Raw genomic sequence first — 20903 nt, 5'->3', positions numbered from 1 at the left:
GTAGCAGAATGTGATTGTCAGGAAGGAGGGAGGTGGAATATATTGTATTATCCTAGTGCTATCTTGTGTTCTCTTAGGATTAAATTGCAGTTAGTCAGCTGTAAGTATACTTCTGTAGGCCTATGGAAAAAAAGGGGGAAACAGCAACTGCTTTCATCCCCCCAGTACAAAACTAGTGCCAGCAACCTCAGGTCAGAACAACATGCTGGACCGACCCATTCTCCTCTGCGTAGAAGTGCCTGCAACAGCTGGAGTGAACTGAATGATGATCCTACATGCAGCCTTAAACTATGGCAGAAAACTTGGGTGGAGAATAGGCAGAGCAGCCAAGCAGGGAGGCGGGGACACGTACGAAGTAAAGGATCCCTGAGCTGCCACCTCTTCCTCCTCCTTACAGCTAGAGTTGGGCAGGCAGAAAAGGACACGCTTACCTCTAGCTCATATTCATTCTTTCTATTTAGTATTTGAGTGGAAAAGCAGATATTAAGCTCAAATCTCTGCAGCCTCATGTACTGGACTTGGAAAAGTACAAGAGGTGTCAAACAGAAAACAATGCTCCCTTCTAACTTTGATGTCTGCTTTCCTTCTGCTGTGCGTTAAGTCCACAGCCTATTGGATTCCCATCAGAAACTAGCACCTAACTCACTCTTTGGTGTGTGCCTCTCTCTTTTCCTGATGGATTTTACAAAAAGAGAGATCTGTCCCATATTAGTAATTGTTAATTCCCACTGTTGCTGCTCTCACAAGGATTGTGCTAAAGAGGTAAGTAAGAATTCCGGCTCTGTAGAGTAAGTATGTGTAACCACATAAAAGGATTTTGGGGGCGAATCAGAATTCTTGACAAATCTGCCGAACTGCTTTGCATTTGCATAGCTTGGGTCTTTGGTTTTTAAACTTGACTCTCTACTTTTTCCCCTGTAGTTTTTAAAAAGTAGGTTAATATTAGAACAGAAAGGCTGGAACACTTCTGCTGTTTTCCACCTGTGTTGTTACTCAAAATCTAACTATATTTTTAAAGTTAGGATGGCTGAGGGTTTGTAACATTTCCTCTGTCTTCATTTTGGTTTGGTAAAAGTCATACAGTATTGATGGTACCTTCTCTTATGAAGTAAATTTTATTTTCAGTATCTCTCGCATTAGAACAAGATGCTAAACCACTGACCCAGTAATCTGGGGATTTAACTAATGCAAAATACTATGTGTTTCTAGGCAAAAATTGTGAAGAGGAGTTCTGTGTAGCTTATATTTTGGTGTTTAAAGTATCATGAAAATCTAGTGTTTGTAAGAGTACCTAACTTGCTTTTAATGGATCAAAGAACCAGGTACATGGGGATGTTGAATTTTGAAACCTTTTTTCACTTGATCAAAATCTGTTAAAATCACACTTTAGCACATCCAAAATAAGTGAAATATGACTACTTATGCTTAACATGAAGATTGTAAGATAAAATTTAGTGTTGCATCAGTTGCACTTTGTGTTATCTACATATATGCCCATATTTTAAAGGTGCTCTCAAAATGTAAATGTTCAGTGGGTTTTATTTTAAGTTGGCACTTATTTCAAAAGCAGCAGTTCTGCCCTTGTTAGCTGTTGCACTATCACTTTCCTTCTGTAAGCCTGAGAGCTGGTGCAACAGTGTAGGGAACCAGACTGGGGAGCTTCATCTTGCTGGAAACTGCTGCAGGCTTTTTTTGGCTGTATTTATTTCAAGCCTGATAAATACTCTGATCTGGTTCATTATGCAACTGTATAAATGCATGTGCTGGCAAAAGGGAGGAAATGACAGGGGTGCGGGAATGGGAGATGGAGAACAGGAGACTGATACTTTCAGCAACATGGCCAGTTTATGCTATTTTAGATGGTAGCTTGAGAAAATGTTGATGATTTTCATGTGTGCCTGTTACACCTATGTTTTTTTTCTCTGCAAGAGCTCTTCCTTCTATTTCTTTAGCAAACTCAGAAAAAATGCTATTGGGACTTGGGTGTTCAGTTCTCACTAACCTGCCACTGGGGAATAGGACTAGTAGATTAAAAGTTTTGAGTTGTCCTGTGATTCTTTTGAGGAGTTTGGGGACCAGGAGAGACATATAAGAATGTGACTGTCTTGCAGTAAGTGTCATAAAATGCAGGAAATACTGAATGGTTTATTATGTACTTCAGTGCCTTTGGGTTCAGGAACTAATGAACATACGGTTGGCTGCACAGCTCATGTGCTCTTGAGGACACATCAAGGTTATGTGAATTGCAGGATATGGCCTCCCTTTACTTCCTCTGTGATGGCAGATTAAGGTGTATGGGTAGCTCTAGGCAGAAAAGGGTTCACCGATTTATTGATTTTTATCATTCACAGTATCATCTGTCTTGTTATGTAAAACAGTTTGACACTTCCCGTAGTGCTTGTAGGAGGAAAAAAAAATGTTTTTTGTAAAAGCTGATGGTACTTAAGTGGCTTGAACTTCAGCACAAGGGGTGCTTGGCCAGCACTGTTGACTAGGCATAGGCAATCCTTCTCATGGACTGAGGAACAAACTGAGAAATAGGTAGCTGCTTGAACACAGAATCCTATGTTGGTTTTAGGCCATAGTGTGAGGTTCTCCCAGGCTTTCTGAGGAGCAGTTAGGAACATTGAAGCTATGCTGGAGGAGGCTGGCAGGAGCTTCTCTTTTTAACTGAACTCTTGGTTTGGAATTCACAAAACGGGGTATTGTAAAATGGCCCTCATGGAAAGGCCTGAAGATTTTGGACAGGTATTTAATTTCCTTCAGAATAGAGAAACACAGGGTAGCAGACTAAATCACTGAATTTTAAAAGCTGTTCTTAGCTTTACCTTTTCAGGCTTCATGCAAGAAGAGCTCATGTGGTAAAATAGTTAACAAGAAAACTCATGTTCTGGCTTTGCTATGTTAATATTTTGCTGTACCAGTTGTCTTACTTGGCTTTTAGTTTTTTTCTGAAATGAGATTGTCACAGATCTGACATCTTCCTTTTGCTGCCACAGTAAACGAACAGACATGCAGGCTGCTGCAATGTCTGGGGCTTGAGCTGTTTGGGAGATGTAGATGTGTTTTAAACTTTGGCAAATTTAGATACAAATATATGCAATAAGCTGCTGAATAATTACTGCATAGGTTATATAGGTATGTATGTGTATATAGGAGAGCATTTAATTATGTATAGAAACATAGAATCATAGAATGGTATGGTTGGAAGGAGCCTTAAAAGCCATCTAGTCCAAACCCCCTGCAATGAGCAGGGATGTCTTCCACTAGATCACGTTGCTCAGAGCCCCGTCCAACCTGGCCTTGAACACTTCCATGGATGGGGCATCCAGAGCTTCTCTGGGCAATTCAGCACCTCACCACCCTCACAATAAAGAATTGTCTCTTGTCTTCTCTTCCTGTCAACAAAATACCAACAATACCTTTCAGTGTCTATGATTACTAGTGGCCGTGCAGTGCTTTGAAGATGTTCTGTGCAGCACTACATACCACAGTGTGATCAGACGGGAAATTCTCTCTCTGTGAAAAGGATTTAGTAACATGCCTATATCTGTCCAGCGTGAAATAATCAATTTGGTCTCTTGTAAAAAGCATGGAGTAGTTCAGAGCATAAGTATCCAACTTTTACTTGTTGATCCGAAATGAAAGTAGCATGGAAACGCATCTCCATTTCCAGGCTTCTACATCTTTAATCTCAATAAAGAGAAGTACAATCTCTATTTCTACTTAAGAGAAAGCAAAATGGGTCAAAGTAGTTGCTGTAAACCATATTGATTTAGTATCAGGGCTTGAAATACATCTCAGGAGTCCTGTTTATCATTGCTTCGCTGGCCCCCACCAGTCCTGTGTCCAGGTAAGCACTGCAAGGTGTGATGGACCTGATTTTGTATGTCCCATGCAAATAAATAGGGATGTCTTACAGTCCAAAAATCGGGATATTCAGTGTTTGGGCTTCTGTGTGGCACTAGTCTCTGGGAACAGTTATCTATCTCTGCATAGCTGAACCTGAACTCCTGGGACCATTTTAAACTTGGTCATAATTTGAGGTGGGTGTCTCTGACTGGTCTGCTGTATGAGCAGAGGCACATGCAAACAGGTACTTGAAGCCAGTACTAAACACTAAAACTAGTTTTATAAATCCCTGTAGAGTGTAGAGTTCTGCACTGTCCTGCTAGAAAGCTGGAAATTTATGATATGACATGGTTACAGTATTAAACTTACCTGTCCAAACATTGCTCTGGTGTCTTATCAGCTGAGACTGATCTCCAGAAGTCTTAATGTTCAGTGAAGCTTTTAAAAGCATTAAGTTAATGTTCACTGACAGACTCTGTTTTGGGGCTTATTCTAGTCACAATATACTTTTCAGTTCTGTGACTTTCAATTGCTAGACTTTCAAAAGAGCAAATTTTAGAGCAGAGAAATAGATAACCAGAATGCTGTTGTAACAGGAAGTTTTTATCAAGTGAAAACTGTGTCTTTCTATAGTGGGTTTTTTCTTGTCCTTTTAAAAATTCCAGATACAACACCTTTGTAAAACATAGTGACAAATAGCACTGTTGTCCAGGGAAAGACTGGACTCTTGTGCTTCTGTGTCTTGTGTTAGTGTCTGTTAAAGTTGATGTTGACTGTGCCCTCTCCTGGAAAAGTGTGGTAGAGAATATTTTAGGTAGGGAATATATTAAGTCAGTATACTGCCATGTCTGGCCAAGGGGGAAGAAGTATTAAATGTAGATGGAAATTATTATCTTATTAAGTTTCCATGTTTAGTTAAATGAAGGTCTGCAGTTGCAAAGGCTCTGGTTCAGAGACTTGAACCTTTCTGTTTCAAGATTTGTTTCCCACTGACAATAGAGGAAGGAAGTACAGTCATGTTGTGATGTCCCTGTTTGGTGGGAAGCAGTATTGTCTAGGGTATTAGGAGAAGTACTTTCTGGTTAGGGGACAAATAATGATGCTCGTACTACTACTCCATTTATTTCAATACTTCAGACACTATGGTTTTCACTTTTTGTTAGTTGTGATTTACCAGTGATGCAGGGTCAGATGCATCAAGTGTATGATTTCAGGATTGTTCAGCTTGAAAATGTGGGCTTTTCATATAACAGAATTTCAACAGGATGTCTTCATCCTCTCTCATTCTGGTGTCTTAAATATAGAGTTTGAAGCTAAAGGCTGAATCATGTAAAATTGAGTGCCAAATTTTGCTATGGTGGACAATTGCCCCTGAAATAGAGCTTCTGGCCATGATTAAGTGATGAAGCTTGGCTCTCTGCCTGCAATATTTTGCAGAATTCCCAGATGGTCATATCTCATGGCCTATTTGCTTTACTGATTTGCATATCTGATCGTACTTAGATTTTGTTTCACTCTTCCCCAGTGGCTTTAGCATGTATTACAGAAAGGATTGCTGTGTGTTGTTGAAGAGCTTTTGTAAAGATCTGTATTGCTAAGCTCATTTTCCTTGAACTCACAACAGCAGTGATGCAGGAGTGTGGTTTGAGTATAGTAGGTCTTCTGGGGAGAGCTAAGATGCAGAAAAGTCTTTCAGTTTCCTTTTTTTTGGGTTATTATACCTTGGACATGCTATTTAATCCAGTCAGATCATTCTTGGCTAAGGTTTTTCCTGTAAAATCAATCTATGCCAAAATTGCTTCATATAATGGCATGTTGGAAGCATTCTGGGAAGCAGCAGAATCCTTTGAAGACTGTTAAATTAATCATGTGGGTTTGTGCATTAGTGTTCTATAGGAAACATTTCCTTTCATTCTCAGTCCAGTCTGTGTACTTGCCTCTAACCAACATGACTTCCATGGAAACTAAATGGTTCTCCTATCATAACTGAGAACCTAACTGCCAAAGCCTTCTGTTATGGAAGTGTAGCTTCCTTCCATGGGGGGGGTGGGGAAAGTTTGCAAAAATCATTAAGAAACAGATGAACAGTAAGATTGAGATCAGATTTCTCCATAATTTGTCTGGGGGATTCAGGCCAGTTATCTATTGAGTAAAATAGTTGATCTGTAAACACAATCAAAACTTAAATCAAGTGGGCCTTCCAGTTTCTCTGTTACTTGTATGTTACAGGGTGTCAAGCCAGCTAGCTTCGATAAAGTAGCAATCCCTGAAGTGAAGGAGATTATTGAGGGATGCATTCGTCAAAACAAAGGCGAAAGGTAAGTACTTTCTTTTCAGAGAGAGGCATTACTTGCTGAGTCTTTTATGTGTGATTGTAGCAGAGACAGTTCTTGGGGTCTTCTGTGTTCTCATGAAAGTTGGGAAGCCAGTATTACTTCTGCAGCTTCTGTTCTTTGGTAGATTCCTATTCAGTGATTGTTTCAGAGAATTAACAGTGTCAGGAAAAGTGCAAATGCTACAGTAACCATCCATGTCAGTTTATTCAGAAATTCTACTGCTTTTAATAAAAACTTTGACCTAGTCAGAAAAATAGTAGAGGACAATCCTTCCAGGTTCCCAGGTATTTGGATTGTTTGGTTGGTTTGTTATTCTGTAATCCTTTGTTTTTCCTGTCCCTTTGATTTTGTTGGCGTTTTATGGCTGATTTTGAAAAATTAAATTGAAAAATAGAAAGCTGAACTGCTTACTATTTTTTTAAATTCTTGCAGGTCATTTTAATCCATATTTTCTGCAAGATGACTTCTACTTGAAGTGATTAACTAATACCATTAGAGGAAATCTGTAACTGCTCTGATGGCTTATTTGTGGGGTTTGTTTTGTTTTCTGCTTTTACATAGTTGTTGCTTACTGAATATCTGATTTAAGAATGCTTCAGCCTTCAGCCCTCCTCTAGCCTCCTGCTATTCTGTTCAGAGCTAGTTTTGTCAGTTCATGGATGTTTATTAATTCTCTTCTATTAACTTTTCAAGTTTTACATCTGATGGCGTTGCTGTGTATTTTTAATATCTGTTCTTTTTCTTAGTTTTAAACAATTTTGTATTTTTCACCATTTTAAGTTAATTAAGTTAATTTTGTGGCTGCACATCACTTTATTTCTTGCTGTTTAGTTTAAGCAGTTAACTTTTAGACTGCTACTGTTAATGCTATGTATATATGAACATAGATGCTTTTTGTACCTTCAGGACAAAGCTTCTAATTGTGCCAAACAGAACGCAAGTTGAAGTGGTTTAAAATAGTATAAAATATGAAAGGAATCATGTGGTGCTTATCTAGTGATGAATTTACTAGATGAGTCTTTTGATAAAATCTTGAAGTAGACTGAAATACATACTTGGATTACTGTACTGATTTGGGGGACTAAGAGTTGTGTGTTGGATCTTAATGTTCAGCAAAACCAAACTGTTTCTTCGAGGTTTCTTATTATTTTAGTTAATATATATCATGTTCAGTTGGCTTGAATTTGTTGGTCCTGCTGCTGACCAATGTGTGACTTTTTTTTCTTTGTGTACATCTGTAGTATTGTTGCATTTTGTTTCTCTATCATGCTTTTAAATAGAAAATTGAACAATGGGTTGCCAAATAATTCATGGAAGAAGCGTGAAATGTAGAGAATAAATTTGGGGAATCATCAGGCAAGAATACTCCTTAATATTTTATGAGAACCTAATAACTGTGTGTGCTTTCTACACTTTTTCCCAATATGCTAGGTATGCTATTAAGGACCTTTTGAATCATGCTTTCTTCCAAGAAGAGACTGGAGTACGGGTAGAACTAGCAGAGGAAGATGATGGAGAAAAAATTGCCATTAAACTCTGGTTGCGAATTGAAGACATCAAAAAACTCAAGGGCAAATATAAAGATAATGAGGCAATAGAGTTTTCCTTTGACCTGGAGAGAGATGTCCCAGAGGATGTAGCACAGGAAATGGTAAGTGGTGGTGGTCTTACAAAGCATTGTAAGTACTGGCGTTCTCTGATGGTGAAATGTAGTCTTGTCAGTCTCTGCATTTGCTGTTGTTACTGTCTAGAAATAAAACAGCTTCAGAAGTTTGTGAATAAGAAGGTAGTGCCAGAGAGTGGTAGCTTATATTGTAGCACTACAACAGTGGCTGTCTATGACAGTCTGAATTCTGTGAATATATCCTCCTTCAGGTGGAATCTGGCTATGTCTGTGAAGGGGATCACAAGACAATGGCGAAAGCTATCAAGGACAGGGTATCTTTGATTAAGCGAAAGCGAGAGCAGCGTCAGTTGGTGCGAGAAGAACAGGAGAAGAAGCTTCAGGAAGAAGGTAGTCAGAAGCAGCAGCTGGAGCAACAGCAACCATCAAGTGCTTCCCATGCAGGGTCAAAGCATCCCCTATCTGTCACTGGTACTACTCCTGTCCCCACTACTTCAGCATCGGTTTCTACACAAGTGGAGCCTGAAGAACCTGAAGCTGATCAACACCAACAACTGCAGTTCCAGCAACCCAGTATATCTATTCTTTGTAAGTGTGTCAGTTGGTTTATTTAGGAACTCTTGCACTTACACAGTTCTCCGCCTTAGAGTCCTAAGTGTTTGGTGGGTATAGCAGTAAATATCTTAAGATGTTGCTGTCTGCCATTGCTGTCTGCTGAAAAACATTAGCTCCCTAGAAAGCACAGCAAAATAAGATGCATTCCTGTGCCTTAGCTGAGCCAAGTCTTGGCACAATTCAATCTAGTGTCTTAACACAAAATAATTTTCTTTTGTTTCAAGTTAATACACTAAATGAACTGGGACACCTGAACCATGAACCCATGTCCTGGTTTTTGCTGCCCTCCTATAAGGATGGTATATTCTGTCCCTGGCTGTATACTCTTGCACCAGTGCGGTTAGAGCTATTAGAAACACTTATTTGAATCCTTGTTAACTTATGTTTAAGGTGGAAATGAGATTAAGGTACAAGCAGTTCAGGTCATAATTTGCTTTCTGAAAAAAGTTTCATTTTCTGTTTCACATACTATACATGAAAAGATGAATTAACACTCCTAACTTTTCTGCCATCCCAACATTTGAATAATGATGGTAGATGAGAACTTCTGTATTAGAGTGGAGTTAGAAAGCAAATTACTATCTGCTCTTTAGGTAATAAGGATTTTAAGATCTCTACTATGCCTACATCAGGTGCATCTGCCAACCAGCACAACAGACCTGTTTTATATGTCTGTTAAATAAAAATAATAATTAAAACCCCTGAAAGGTCATTCATAAAAATGTGGAATTTAAGTTTCTATTTCTAGTCTAACCTTTTATAGGAAGCATAGTTTACTATTCAGTATCTTCCCAAAGAACTCCTGAAATTACTGATTTTTTTCAGAGGTTAGGGGAAGGAATTGGTAGGGAATTACTCTATTCAGGAGGAAAAATGTGTGCTTTTTTTTTTTTAAACGAGGTAAAATGCTGATAAGGTCCATGTGACATGGCACAAAGCATCAGCCTAATATTTGATTGATTATAGTATCTTTAAAGTTGTGAGTCCAGACTGCAGTTCTTGAAATGCAGACTTTTATCTTTAACTTCTGCAGCTGATGGGACAGTTGACAGTGGCCAGGGGTCATCTGTTTATACCGAATCATGTGTGAGCAGTCAACAGACTGTGTCATATGGTTCCCAGCATGACCAGTCAATCTCAACAGCTGCAGTCCAGGGATATGCAGCTTCCATTGGCCAAGTGCAGTCACAGCAGCATGGAGGATATCAACCACCTGCCGCGGTAAGACAGAACTTAGTATTGCAAATGCATGGAATTATTTGATTTTTGATTTTCTCTTGAAAGACGGAGGGAAGGTCTGCTAGGCAATCTTCCATGTATGTTTTGTTTTGCATGTGGTACAAATTCTGCGTGGGAGTAGTAAAAGAGGTTATTTTTGCAAAGTTGACTGAGTCTGGGGGAGGGAAGAAGTGCAAAGGCATAGTTGTCTTTAAAGCTTTTATTTAATCCTGAGTGCACTTCAGCAGAATGATGGGTTAGGTTTTTTTTTACGGATGGAAGTAACATCCTCGGAACAAGACTATCTCATGAAAGTAAGCATTTAATCTCAATTTAATTTAGTAAAGGTCATGTGTGTATGTATATAGGAAATTACCAGGGATCAAGCTATTAGTTTGATTTGAAGAGGGGATTAGAATAATTTGAGTTACTGTATAAGTATGAAACTGCTAAGTGTGTTCTGTGAGACTTTGATTACAGACTCTGCAGGTAAGATTTTTTTTTAACTGTTATAGAATGCTGCATGTGAGAACTCCAGACTGAAAAGACCCTGCACCCTTGTTCCCAGTTTTATTTCTAGCTTGTGTTTGATTTGTTCATCGGTTGCCATGCATATTCCTTTTCTCTGGAAAGTCTGCACTGGGCACAAATACTTTTCCTACTATGTTCATTTGTGTTGCCCTTTTGTTTTGGTATGTTTTTTTCCCTTGGTGTGTTTTTAGATCCAAGTATGAGAGTGTGCAGAAATCTATTCTAACTCCGGAGTAGAATTTCTGCTACTGTTAATATTGTCTTCAGTGATTCCCTTGTCACTTGTTTTTTATACAAATAAAAATCTAAGCCTGAGGCAGAGACAATATATAATGTAGTAATACCATAAGGAAGAAGATGTGACACTCAAGACTGAGAGTCCTCACTTTCTTGGTACCTGTGTTTCTCAGCTTTGTTACAGAAATGTTGGTGTTACTAGCTTTTTGGAAAACATGCTGGTTTCACTCACAAGCAAAGTGTTGCCGTCTTTTTCAAAGGCACTTAACATGAAGCTTGTGATTCTGCTGGTCCTTGATCAATAACCTTAGAGGTTTTTAACCCCTTTAAGCTCTTGTATTTGGGTGAGCCATGTTTTGGTGGGTGGGCTTATATTGGACCAGAAGTCATTTCACTGTCTTGGGTTGGCTAACTTCTGGGTTGAAAGACCATAATCTTTTGAGAGGGAATGGGAGAACAAGCATATGACAGAGGTGTAGTCAAGCTGCTTAGTTCACTGCTAAAATGTGCTCATGCTCTATGATAACAACAGTGGTACCAGGAGATTGACAGAACTGAGTAGAACACTACAGGAACTAAGAATTTTGTTGGAAAGACAGAATGACAAGTCAAAATTATATTGACAACTGGAGAAATGGCCTTAAAAAGAAATAGAATGCTGTTCAATCAGGACAAGAACAAGGTTTGTGTTTAAACAGGAATAATCAGCAACACAAGTACATGATGAGCAACAGCTGACTAGGCAGCAATTCTGCCAGAAAAAAAAAGTCAGGGATTACATTGGGCCACAAGCTGGACATGGTCAAAAACATGATGCTGTTGTGAAAAAGGCAAACATGTTATGTGAAGTAGTTCTTCTGCTCTTGGCCATTGGTAAGTCTATCCTGGACGCCCCGCTTGAGTCAATTTGAGAGTGAATTGGGAGAGAATTCAGAGGAGAGTGGCAAAAAACCCCACCAGAAATACAGAAAATATGTTTTATGTGGGAAGACTGGAAGAGCTAAGCTGAGTCTATGAAAGATCAGCTTGAGGAGAGAGAAAGCTGTAAAGGCTGCTGTAAAACAGGAGGTGGCTAATCAGACCACAACATTATTGTCAGCTAGAATAAGAAATAATAAGCCTAAATTGCAGCATGGAATTATTATTTGGGAAGGGGTTTTTTCTAACCAACAAGGACAGTTAAGTACTGCAGCCTCCGTAACTGGAGATGTTTCTGAACAGGTTAGATAAATTAGTCAGGAATGACATCTATAACTAGTCCTGCCTTGAAACAGGTGAAGACTATGGGTAAAGTATTTATTTAACCCTTTGAGTTCTCTTATGCCTCTCCAAAATTTTGAGCAGTCTAGCAAGATTTCTCACATCAGAAATCTTTAAAATCAGATCTCCACTGGATATCTTGAGGTTTTTTTTCTCTGGAGGTCTGTATTTGATTTCAGTTATATTAAGAAATTGTGGATTAGATCCATAAGGGGCATATACCATTAGAGAAGGAAAACTTGCAGTTGAAGACTGCCTCTTTCTATTCGCTTAAAATACAACAAAACACACCATACCAAAAAAGCAATAACAAAAAATTAAAAACAAACAACCCAAAGCCCCTAATTCTGATTCTTCCAGGTTGGTTGGATTTTGACCTATGGCCTGGATTGTGGCAAGATTACAAAATCCTGATGCTTTTATTGGCCCAGTGTCTGGAAAATGCTTGTCTAAGACTAATTTTACTGAATTTTCCACACATCAACTTTTTTCCACAAATCATGTTGTAGAATGTGTAATGTTTAAATTTTTATGGTACCGTTTTCGTTAAAGAGCCAGCTGCATACAGTTAGTTCATTACAGTTAATTCATTTGATTCAGGCAGGGAGGTGCCCAAGCAGAGAGACTGGTGAGGTTCTATGTATAAACACCTATCCACTCACTAAACTAAGAATGACTGAAAGGTCATCAGTATCTGTTTAGGTTTTTCTATTTGTCAGACTACCAGATGTTGTGAGTGCACACAGTATGGGCTGCATCAGTGGCTTCAGAAAAAATATTCTCTTCTGTCCGCCCTGCTTTCCACATGCTTCTTGTAAGGGTGCTAGGGAACTTTCCACACTGCTCAGTAACCTAAGGCAAACTTGTGTCATCAGAGGTGCACATAGCCTGTTCCCAGTGTGTGTTGGCATTCATTCAGCATTTCTCATATCTTCTTGCACATGTGGTAGTCAATATCGGGCCTCTCATTGTGTGACTGCATTTCTTCTCTACCTCATTATAGTTTTTGCTGGTTTTGGTTTTCATTTTTTTTTTAAGTGTTCAATTCTTAACTTTTGTTTTCTTCCTTTAGCCTCAACGTGGTCGTAGCATGTCAGTTTGTGTTCCCCACCTTCCTGCTCTTCCCTGTATGTCCTGCATCCCTCTCAGTGCTCCTTGCACCCCACCACCAGCGCTGTCTGCACCTCTTTCTCCTTTCTACCTTCGGACTGTCCCTGAAGAAACCTTTGCAGAAAAGCTTTCTAAAGCCTTGGAAAGTGTCCTGCCCATGCACTCTGCCTCTCCACGCAAGCATCGACGCTCCAGCCTGCCCTCCCTCTCTGTCAGTCCTGTATGTGTTACCATTTGCCTCCTGGCACAGTAAGATAAGTTACCATTAAATACATCCTGGGCTTTCGGCATTCTTAAAATGAGAAAATGAAGAGCTGATTCCTTATTCCTTATACTGTGCTGCTGGAATGTTGATCTTTTTTGGGAAGCAGTACACTTAAACATTATCAAGCAGTGGCTGGCCATTTGGTTTTTGCATTTTAGGGTAGTATAAATGTGAATTACGCAGCTGTACCACAGAAGGTAAAGGGAAGACTAGTTTTTATCCCCTTAAGTCAGAAGACCAGCTTTTTATTTTCCAACTTCTAAGCAAGCATTGAATATTAATTAAGACCTGCACAAAACAACAAGCTTTTAAAGCTTGGTTGCTGTGGCTGGTTATTCTAAAAGCTTCAGCTAGCTGTGGTAGTGATACTAGAAATTCAGAGTATGAATACTTTTGAGAATTTTTCTGTAAGTTTTAATCAGAAGTGCCACTTCAGCAGCTTCTTGATGGGAAGAAGCCATTGTTTCATGTTTCTCAGAAGGTTAGGTGTAAGACAGCTTGCAGGACAGGAGGTAGTCCATTCTTCAGTTTTGGGCTTCGATTTCTCAAAATTTATTTCATTTAAATACTGCTCTGTAACTGAAGTATGTGGAACTAGTTTTCAGAACATAGGAAGAGTTCTTCATCTTTTAGGACCTTCTTGTTAGCGTTGGTCAATATGGAAATTTGCTGCTGCTTTTCCAGAAAAAAGGGGCTGGGGAGAAACAGTACAATGTGGAAACAGCAACTTACAAAAGTAAAAAATGGCATCTGTCTTAAAGACAGTATATTTGCTACTGACTCTTGCAATTTTTTTCGCTTTATGGTTGGTAATACATTGTCTCTCGGCATACTGTAGGCATAGATGAAAAAAGGCAGAATTACAAAGTAGTTTGATATTCTTACATAGTTAGGGAAATTTTCACTAAAGTCTTAAATAAGATGAGCCTCATCTGAAGTAGTACATCAGATGGCGTGGAATTGCCTGCAGACTCTGCTGTTACTAAACCTATGAATATTTTATTGTCCAGGCGAGAGCTAGGTTTGTTTCAGTGAGTGCTAATTTCTATGTGAAAAGTTATATGATCAAAAGTGATCAAAGGGATCAAAAGAGATGATCAAATTAGGCAGAATTGAAAGACTCAGCAGTTTTATCATACATTTTTTTCATCAGTGGGCTGGAATGGTTCAGTTTGTCTCATAAAAGGTTTCTCTTTTAGCTCTCTGGATTGCATACAGAATGCACTCCTGACAGGAGACTAGCACCGTGGTTTTTTTGTGTTGGATAATATTAAGGTGTAATGCCATTTTATCTTCTAAATGCAAACTAGAGGCTCTGCATTGTTGCTGCTATCAAGTTCTGAATTTTCGTATTCCTCATATGGCAATAACCTCGGTAGTTTGATTAGCTTTCAAGCACTGATCACAATGGATAGCCTGTGACAATAAATCACATTCCGTTGTCAGGAGCAAAACTGGTTTATTTTTGTGAATTGTTGGAATTGGACTGGAAAAGCAGCTCTAACACAAGCAAATGTTTCCATTTGTAGCTATGCCTGCCTTGGATGTATTTAATGGATATTTACAACTCACCTAAATTTCCTAAGAATTGTATGTTTTTGACCATGAATTGAGTAGTCATTCTATATAGTTACTTCACAGAACTGCCTAGTGAACTGTGCATGTTGATGTGCTTTCACTTTTAATGTACGAATTACTTGTCTTGTTCATGTCAATACAGCCTCAGCATCCCCGTGGGGGAACACCAACGTTCCCAGATTCACAGATATTTTTCCCAACCGTTCATGAACGGCCGGTGTCTTTCTCACCACCACCTGTCTGCCCGCCGAAGGTGGCAGTTGCTCAGCGGCGCAAGAGCACTTCATTTTTGGAAGCCCAAACTTGCCACTTCCAGCCATTGCTGAAGACTGGCCAGAGTTTAGTTCCACCTGGTGGTAGCCCCACCAACTGGACACCAGAGGCATTCGTTATGCTGGGCACAGCAGCTCAGAGAGTCGCTGGAGAGCCTCTGCATGTGCAAGTTAATCCTGTGTTTGAGCCAGCTCCTGTACACAGTGACTATAGATCTGGACCAACACCTCCAGAGGATGCTCACTACAGAATGCATCCAGAAGCTGTATATTTGGTGGGCATGCACTATCCATCACAGGTATCGGAGCAGTATGATCAAATAGCTTATAATTCTCATGCGACCGAACAACATTTGAAGCAGGTCTCTGAGTCAAACCATGGGCAAGGTGGTCCTCCACAAAGCTCTGTGTTCGACTTTCAATCGGGGCAAACATACCTGGCAAGACATGTTCAGAACCTGAGGCTGGATTCTGGGATGGGTCCCCTTTCTCCATTATCCAGTGTTTCAGCTCCTCTGAGTGCAGATCCTGCTCAGATGACGTTCCACCAGGTATTTGTTCCACACTCTGCCCCGGCTGTGCTCTCTCACAGTGGTGATGGCAGAGCGAGCTGTGTCTTTGAGTTCCATGTGCACACACCGACTTCTGCTCCAGCAGAAGGGGCAGTTTTACCCCAGTGGGTCTACAGAAGTCGCCGGGGCTCTATGGAGACCAGTCAAGAGGAGTCCACTCAAGGCATAGGGTCGCATGGTCGGCTTCAGCCTGTGACAGAGGAGCAGTGTAACTATCTTGGTCCTGAGTTAGCAGGTCCCAGAGGGGGCTCTGCCAGGCGGAGCTGGCCGGAAGGAAGCCCGGAATACTCCAGTGATTCCTCACAGCTGACTTCCTCTGACACTGGCGATTTCCAGTCTCCTCCCCCTACAGGGGTGTCATCTTCTGCTTTTGGTTCAGACTTCTCATTGCCCATTGTTCAGCTGCCTCAGAAGGTGTTGCAAGAGTCGCAGCTCTTCATCTGCTTCCCCCAGGGAGCGTCAACTCAGCAGGCCATGTCCACCTCGCTTTCATCAGGACCACCTGCACTCTATCCTCAGGTTACAGGAGCAAACCCTTCCAGAATGTTTTCTAGTTTTTATAAGTCATGCCTTGCACTTAAAGGGGAGCCTTGCTCTTAGACTTGCTCCATGGGGTTCTAAGTATTAGCATTCATGGGGGTGTCTTTCCACCAAGTCAGTAGTGTACTAGGATCTGTTTAACTTACCTGGTTGTGGTGAAATAATGAGGCATCAGCAACCACTTGGTCTGTGTTCAGCTTCGGCTGAAATACTGGTAGACCTTTGGTGTTAAGAGTAACAAATGGTCAGTGTTTCTCCTGGGACTAGTTGTTCTTTTGGCAAGAGATAGCTGGAGTACCAAGTTGGCTTTTAAACAACGGGTTTAATGAAATGTATCTTCTCCACAGTTTGAATCAGCAGTGATAGTAAAACTTGCTTTGTATTTTTGTTCCTGCTCCTTAGCCATTTAATGAGAATGTGCTCTTTGAAGTTGAACTTTTGTCTGAATAATGTTTCATTAAGACAACAACAAGGTTAGTTTGGTGACTGTCCAAAATGCAAGAACTTTTTCTAGGCTTGGGGGAAGAAAGTGGGAAGAGAGGAATGGAAGGAGCTGTATAATATATATGTGTACATGGATTTGGAAATGTGTTTGCAGAGTTGTTAAAGAAACTAAACAAGCTGAATAGTAAATTAGTGGCACAAACAACTGTTGCTAATAGGTATTGCTTCCTTGTAAGCCTAGAATATGGTGTCCTTTTAAAAAGCAAAATTTGAGGCCTGAAGCTTAGTTTTGGAGGTATATGTTTTATCAGCATATATGGTGTTTGCACTTGCAGTCGTTAGTAATGCATTTGTACGCTGTGACTGTGAGGTGTATGTCTATATACATTGTGTCTGCAGTTGTAGTCTCAAACTTTTCATGAGATAATTTTTTGTGAAAAGAGTATTTACTCTCTTACTTCTCTCTTACTCCTTCTGTTCTTGGAATTGGGGGCTCTGACATTTTAGTTATTGGAGTATTAGCAACTTTGGGATTTGTGTGAAGGAACTGGAGGAAAATCTTTTTGCTTTTTGTGCTAAGATCAAGAACGAAGTATTTAAACCTTTCTGTATAGGATAAAGGTGTTAAAGCTGAAACAGCTTTAATCACTAGTCTAATAGATAGTAATTTCTGTGCCATAGGAGAACTTGTGGAGTGAAGCTGCTATGCAGGAAGTTTGAAACCTACTTGTGGATTGTTTCTCCATAAACCACCTTTGTTAAACTTCAGGAGGTGACTTCTGATGGATGTAAAATCTGGAAAACACAATAAGGGATCACAATTATTTTACAGAATATAAGTTCGGGGATCTTTTTATCTAATCCATAAGGATCTTTTTATCTAATCCATAAAAAGATCATAATTTGAAGCACAGACTTGAGTCAAAGTGAACAGATGTTACAGCAGTGGGACATAGCTCACATTTAGATCCTAGCCAGTAAGGGCCTCAAGGTTCTGAAACAGCAAAGAAAAAAATGGTTCTTTTCATTGGCAAATTTGACTTCCCAAAAGCTTCCATAACTAAAAAAGTGTGTAATTTCAATAATCTTGTTCCTGATAAGCTTCTACAAGCTGAATGATCACAGCATTAAGGCATTTCAGTAGATATTTCTAATATAATACATATGTACCAGATATATTTCTTACAAAGGCAGTTCACCAAAGTGGTGCATGCTCAGGGAACTCATCTGGAGGTCTTTGTCTCAATGTCTCCCAGGATCTGACAAAGAAATGTAATGGTCACAAAAATAATAATGAAAACCCTGGGATCTGATAAAAAATGTCAGTCACAAAAATAATAATGAAAATCCATTCCATTTTCCTCTACATCTTCCACATTTATTTGTATGCCACTCATCCATTTTTTTCATTGCTTATTCATTCATAGCTAGAATGTGGACCCCCGGATTCTTCAATATCCAATTCTTGGTAGCCTTTGAATGGTAGTGAGTCTGGAAATTATTTCTAGCTTGTATTTTGACATGCCTCTCAAAGGGAACTCATGACATGTATGTGTACTGAGTACTTTGCTATTGGTCTAGAATTCTGTATATCTTTGATCTTTTTTTTTTTTTAACAGGATAGTTTTATTTCCTTCTAGCCTCCTTCTATCTCCCCACCTAACTGTGTTTAGAACACATGTAAAGGTAAAACTTAATGCCTGTATTTCCAGTTATCATACCAAGGCATCCTGCTCTTAAAGCATCATCAATGGAAGAAGAAGCTGGTAGGCTCAACTGACCTATGTTGAGGGGTGTGTGGGTTGCAAAGACTTTATGTATTCGTTGTTTTGGAAGACTTAAAACAGAGTTCAGTACTTTTCCAGATTGTCCTGCTTTTGTTCTGGTTGTCGTAGTGGAATTTGGCCAAAAGGACTGGTTGTCCGAAATGACAGCTAGAAACCTATTCCAACCAGATGATTCCAGGCAGAAATGTTTTTAACTGCCTGCTGCAGAAACCATAGGGGTTTTCAAGCTAAAAATCTTTGTCTCTTTTTTTTCCTCCTCCAGACACAGGTGCAGGGCCAGCCAGCCTCAAGCAGTGCATCAGTGCCATCCCAGCCTACACAACATACTCAGCAGGTAAGAACTCAGTCCCAAAACCCAGGACTAAAATACTTTTAGTATAGGATTTTGAAGACTCTTTAAGAGCAACTGACTACCTCTACCTCTCTCTTCAACCCACAGTTCTGGACAAAATCAAAGGAATCCTCTGATTCTCACCCAGTCTAACACGCTATATGATTAACTTCATTGACTTTCTGAAATGTATTTTTAGAATCATGTTAATGCTTGTTATCATGTGTCTGTCTTCCCCAACTTCCATCTGAGCTTGCAGTGGAGATCCCATTCAAGGGGAGGCGTGTCAGGATTTGCAAGTTAGAGTGTTTAGACAGGCAGACTTCATTCTCATGATTTCTTCTAACTGGAAATGCTATCTTCTGCAACATGATCTTCTCCTAACTACCTTTTCTTCCTTTATAGAATCTTCATTCTTATTTTCACAGGTGAAATAATTCTGTTGCAAGATTTGGTGCTGGTAATGGAGTTGTATTAGTAATGCTAATAAGTAATTGCTAAAGCCTAATTGACTCAGCAGATGCAGAAGAACCACTGATGTCACTTATGAGGAAGTAAAAAGTAGAATTGAAATAGGATATGCTTTAAAAACTTCTGTGGAGGCTAAAAATTAACTTCTGTTTCTTTTCCCTTCTACAGAATGCACAGCAGCCAGCCTCTTCCCAACAGCCTGGACAGTACCAGCTGCCGCAGCCATCAGTTTCTACTGGTGTCACTCCCACACAAACTGTCTCTCAAACTCAAACATCACAGATGATGCCATTGCCTCAGGCAGCAGCTGGGACACAGGTAAACAAAATTTTTCTTTCTAGCAGAATATTTTACTTTTTCTTCTTCACAGCTGGCAAATTCAACATGCTGCTACTTTTACTTTTGTAATCTTTTCTAATGGTTCCAAAACATTCATCCAGATAATAGTATTCTTAGTGTACTACAACTGTCAATTTTGTTGGAAAGTGTGTTGGAAACCCTTTCTTTCACAAGTGGCAGTCATGAGTAATTTGAGGGAGGGATAGCATTTCCATGCACAAAGATCTTTAAATTGTCAAAAATATCATGAGGCATATTGGTGAATGGGATATTATGAATGGATTTTCAGGAATTTGTCATTTCTCTGCTTCCCATCAATGTCTATCTTTTGCACCATTATGTGTGTAAAACATGTTCACTTATTTAGGTAGTGAACCATAAGGACTGCCTTCTCCACTCTGTCATCTTTCTTATTCAGCTCTTCTCCTTTACTCCCTGGTCAAGAAGCTGCTGTAACTGAGTATTACTTCATTTTGGCTCATATCTCTATCTTGAACATGTGAGCCTTGATTTTGTTTTTAAAATTGTTGTTTTGTTGCTTGTTCATCTAAACTGCCTTTCCAGTTGCATCGTTCGCTGGCTTTGATTGACATATCCCCTGCCATTCTCTGAATGCTGGCACAGTGGCTTTTTGTTCTCCATTGCTTTAGTCCCCATACCCAAAGCTGACAGATTTGTTGAAAGATTTGCACTTCTTTCCTGTAAGAAGGCAGGCTTGGCTCTGGGGACAAAGTTGAGGGGAATTTGATTCTGTTTATGCACAAGTCAGTGCTTCAGGGCATTTGGACATTGCTCTTTCACCCTCCATGGGTGCCTGTTTGAAGAGCTTGTTGAGTTTTTCAGGGGAAGTGTTGTGAAGGGAGGACCTTTTGGAACTCCAGCCAACTTCCCAGCTACTCTGCCAACTGTGCTCCCCACCCACTTTAACAGAGTGCTGTAACTTGAATAATTCTTTCTTTGACTAATGCATAGAAATTCTGCTTTCTGCAACCCTGCTTTAAAAAAAAAAAAATCTATCTCTATTTTCTTTACCTCCCCAGCTTCCTGTTTCCCAACCAGTGTCGATCATCCAAGGCGAGCCTCAATTACCTGTTGCAGCACCTTCTCTCCCTCAGCCTTCAGTTGCCCCATCAGTCCCTATTGGCTCTCATTTTTTACCCATGGGACAGCCCTTGCCAACTTCCATGGTTACCCAGTTCTCAGTCTCTCAGTTGCCTGTAGCAGCTCCTCATGTGTCGATGGCTCAGCCAGGTTTCCAGTCACTGCCCATTTCGATGGCAGCTGGCATGAATCAGCCATTGCTCACACTGGCAACGTCTGCTGCAGCAACCACTGTCCCTGTAGCATCAACAGTTGTCCCTAGTCAGCTTCCCACACTGATGCAGCCTGTGGCTCAGTTGCCCAGCCAGGTTCTCCCGCAGCTCCTGCAGCCGGCTGTCCAGTCCGTGGGATTGCCAGTCAGCATTGGACAAGCTGCTGAAGCTTCACTTCCTGCTGGAGATGCTCTTTACCAGGTATTGT

At 40.1% G+C, this 20903-nt stretch overlaps 1 protein-coding gene across 1 annotated transcript in view; it reads left to right on the top strand.

Moving 5' to 3' along the window:
• Nucleotides 1-6081: 6081 nt before the first annotated feature.
• Nucleotides 6082-20903, top strand: part of WNK1 (WNK lysine deficient protein kinase 1) — a gene marked incomplete at its 5' end in the record, with an annotated part of 45434 nt that continues 30612 nt past the window's right edge. The window contains 9 exons of the mRNA XM_010290641.1: nt 6082-6170; nt 7620-7839; nt 8064-8400; nt 9461-9648; nt 12746-13003; nt 14769-15989; nt 18504-18575; nt 19212-19361; nt 20423-20896. Coding sequence (XP_010288943.1) covers nt 6082-6170; nt 7620-7839; nt 8064-8400; nt 9461-9648; nt 12746-13003; nt 14769-15989; nt 18504-18575; nt 19212-19361; nt 20423-20896 — 3009 coding nt within the window. The remainder of the gene's footprint in view (nt 6171-7619; nt 7840-8063; nt 8401-9460; nt 9649-12745; nt 13004-14768; nt 15990-18503; nt 18576-19211; nt 19362-20422; nt 20897-20903) is intronic.

The sequence above is a fragment of the Phaethon lepturus genome, unplaced genomic scaffold (genome assembly GCF_000687285.1).
Source record: "Phaethon lepturus isolate BGI_N335 unplaced genomic scaffold, ASM68728v1 scaffold52037, whole genome shotgun sequence".
NCBI lineage: Eukaryota > Metazoa > Chordata > Aves > Phaethontiformes > Phaethontidae > Phaethon > Phaethon lepturus.
The sequence above is the reverse complement of the archived record's forward strand: the minus strand, read 5'-3'. Positions and strand labels throughout refer to the sequence as shown.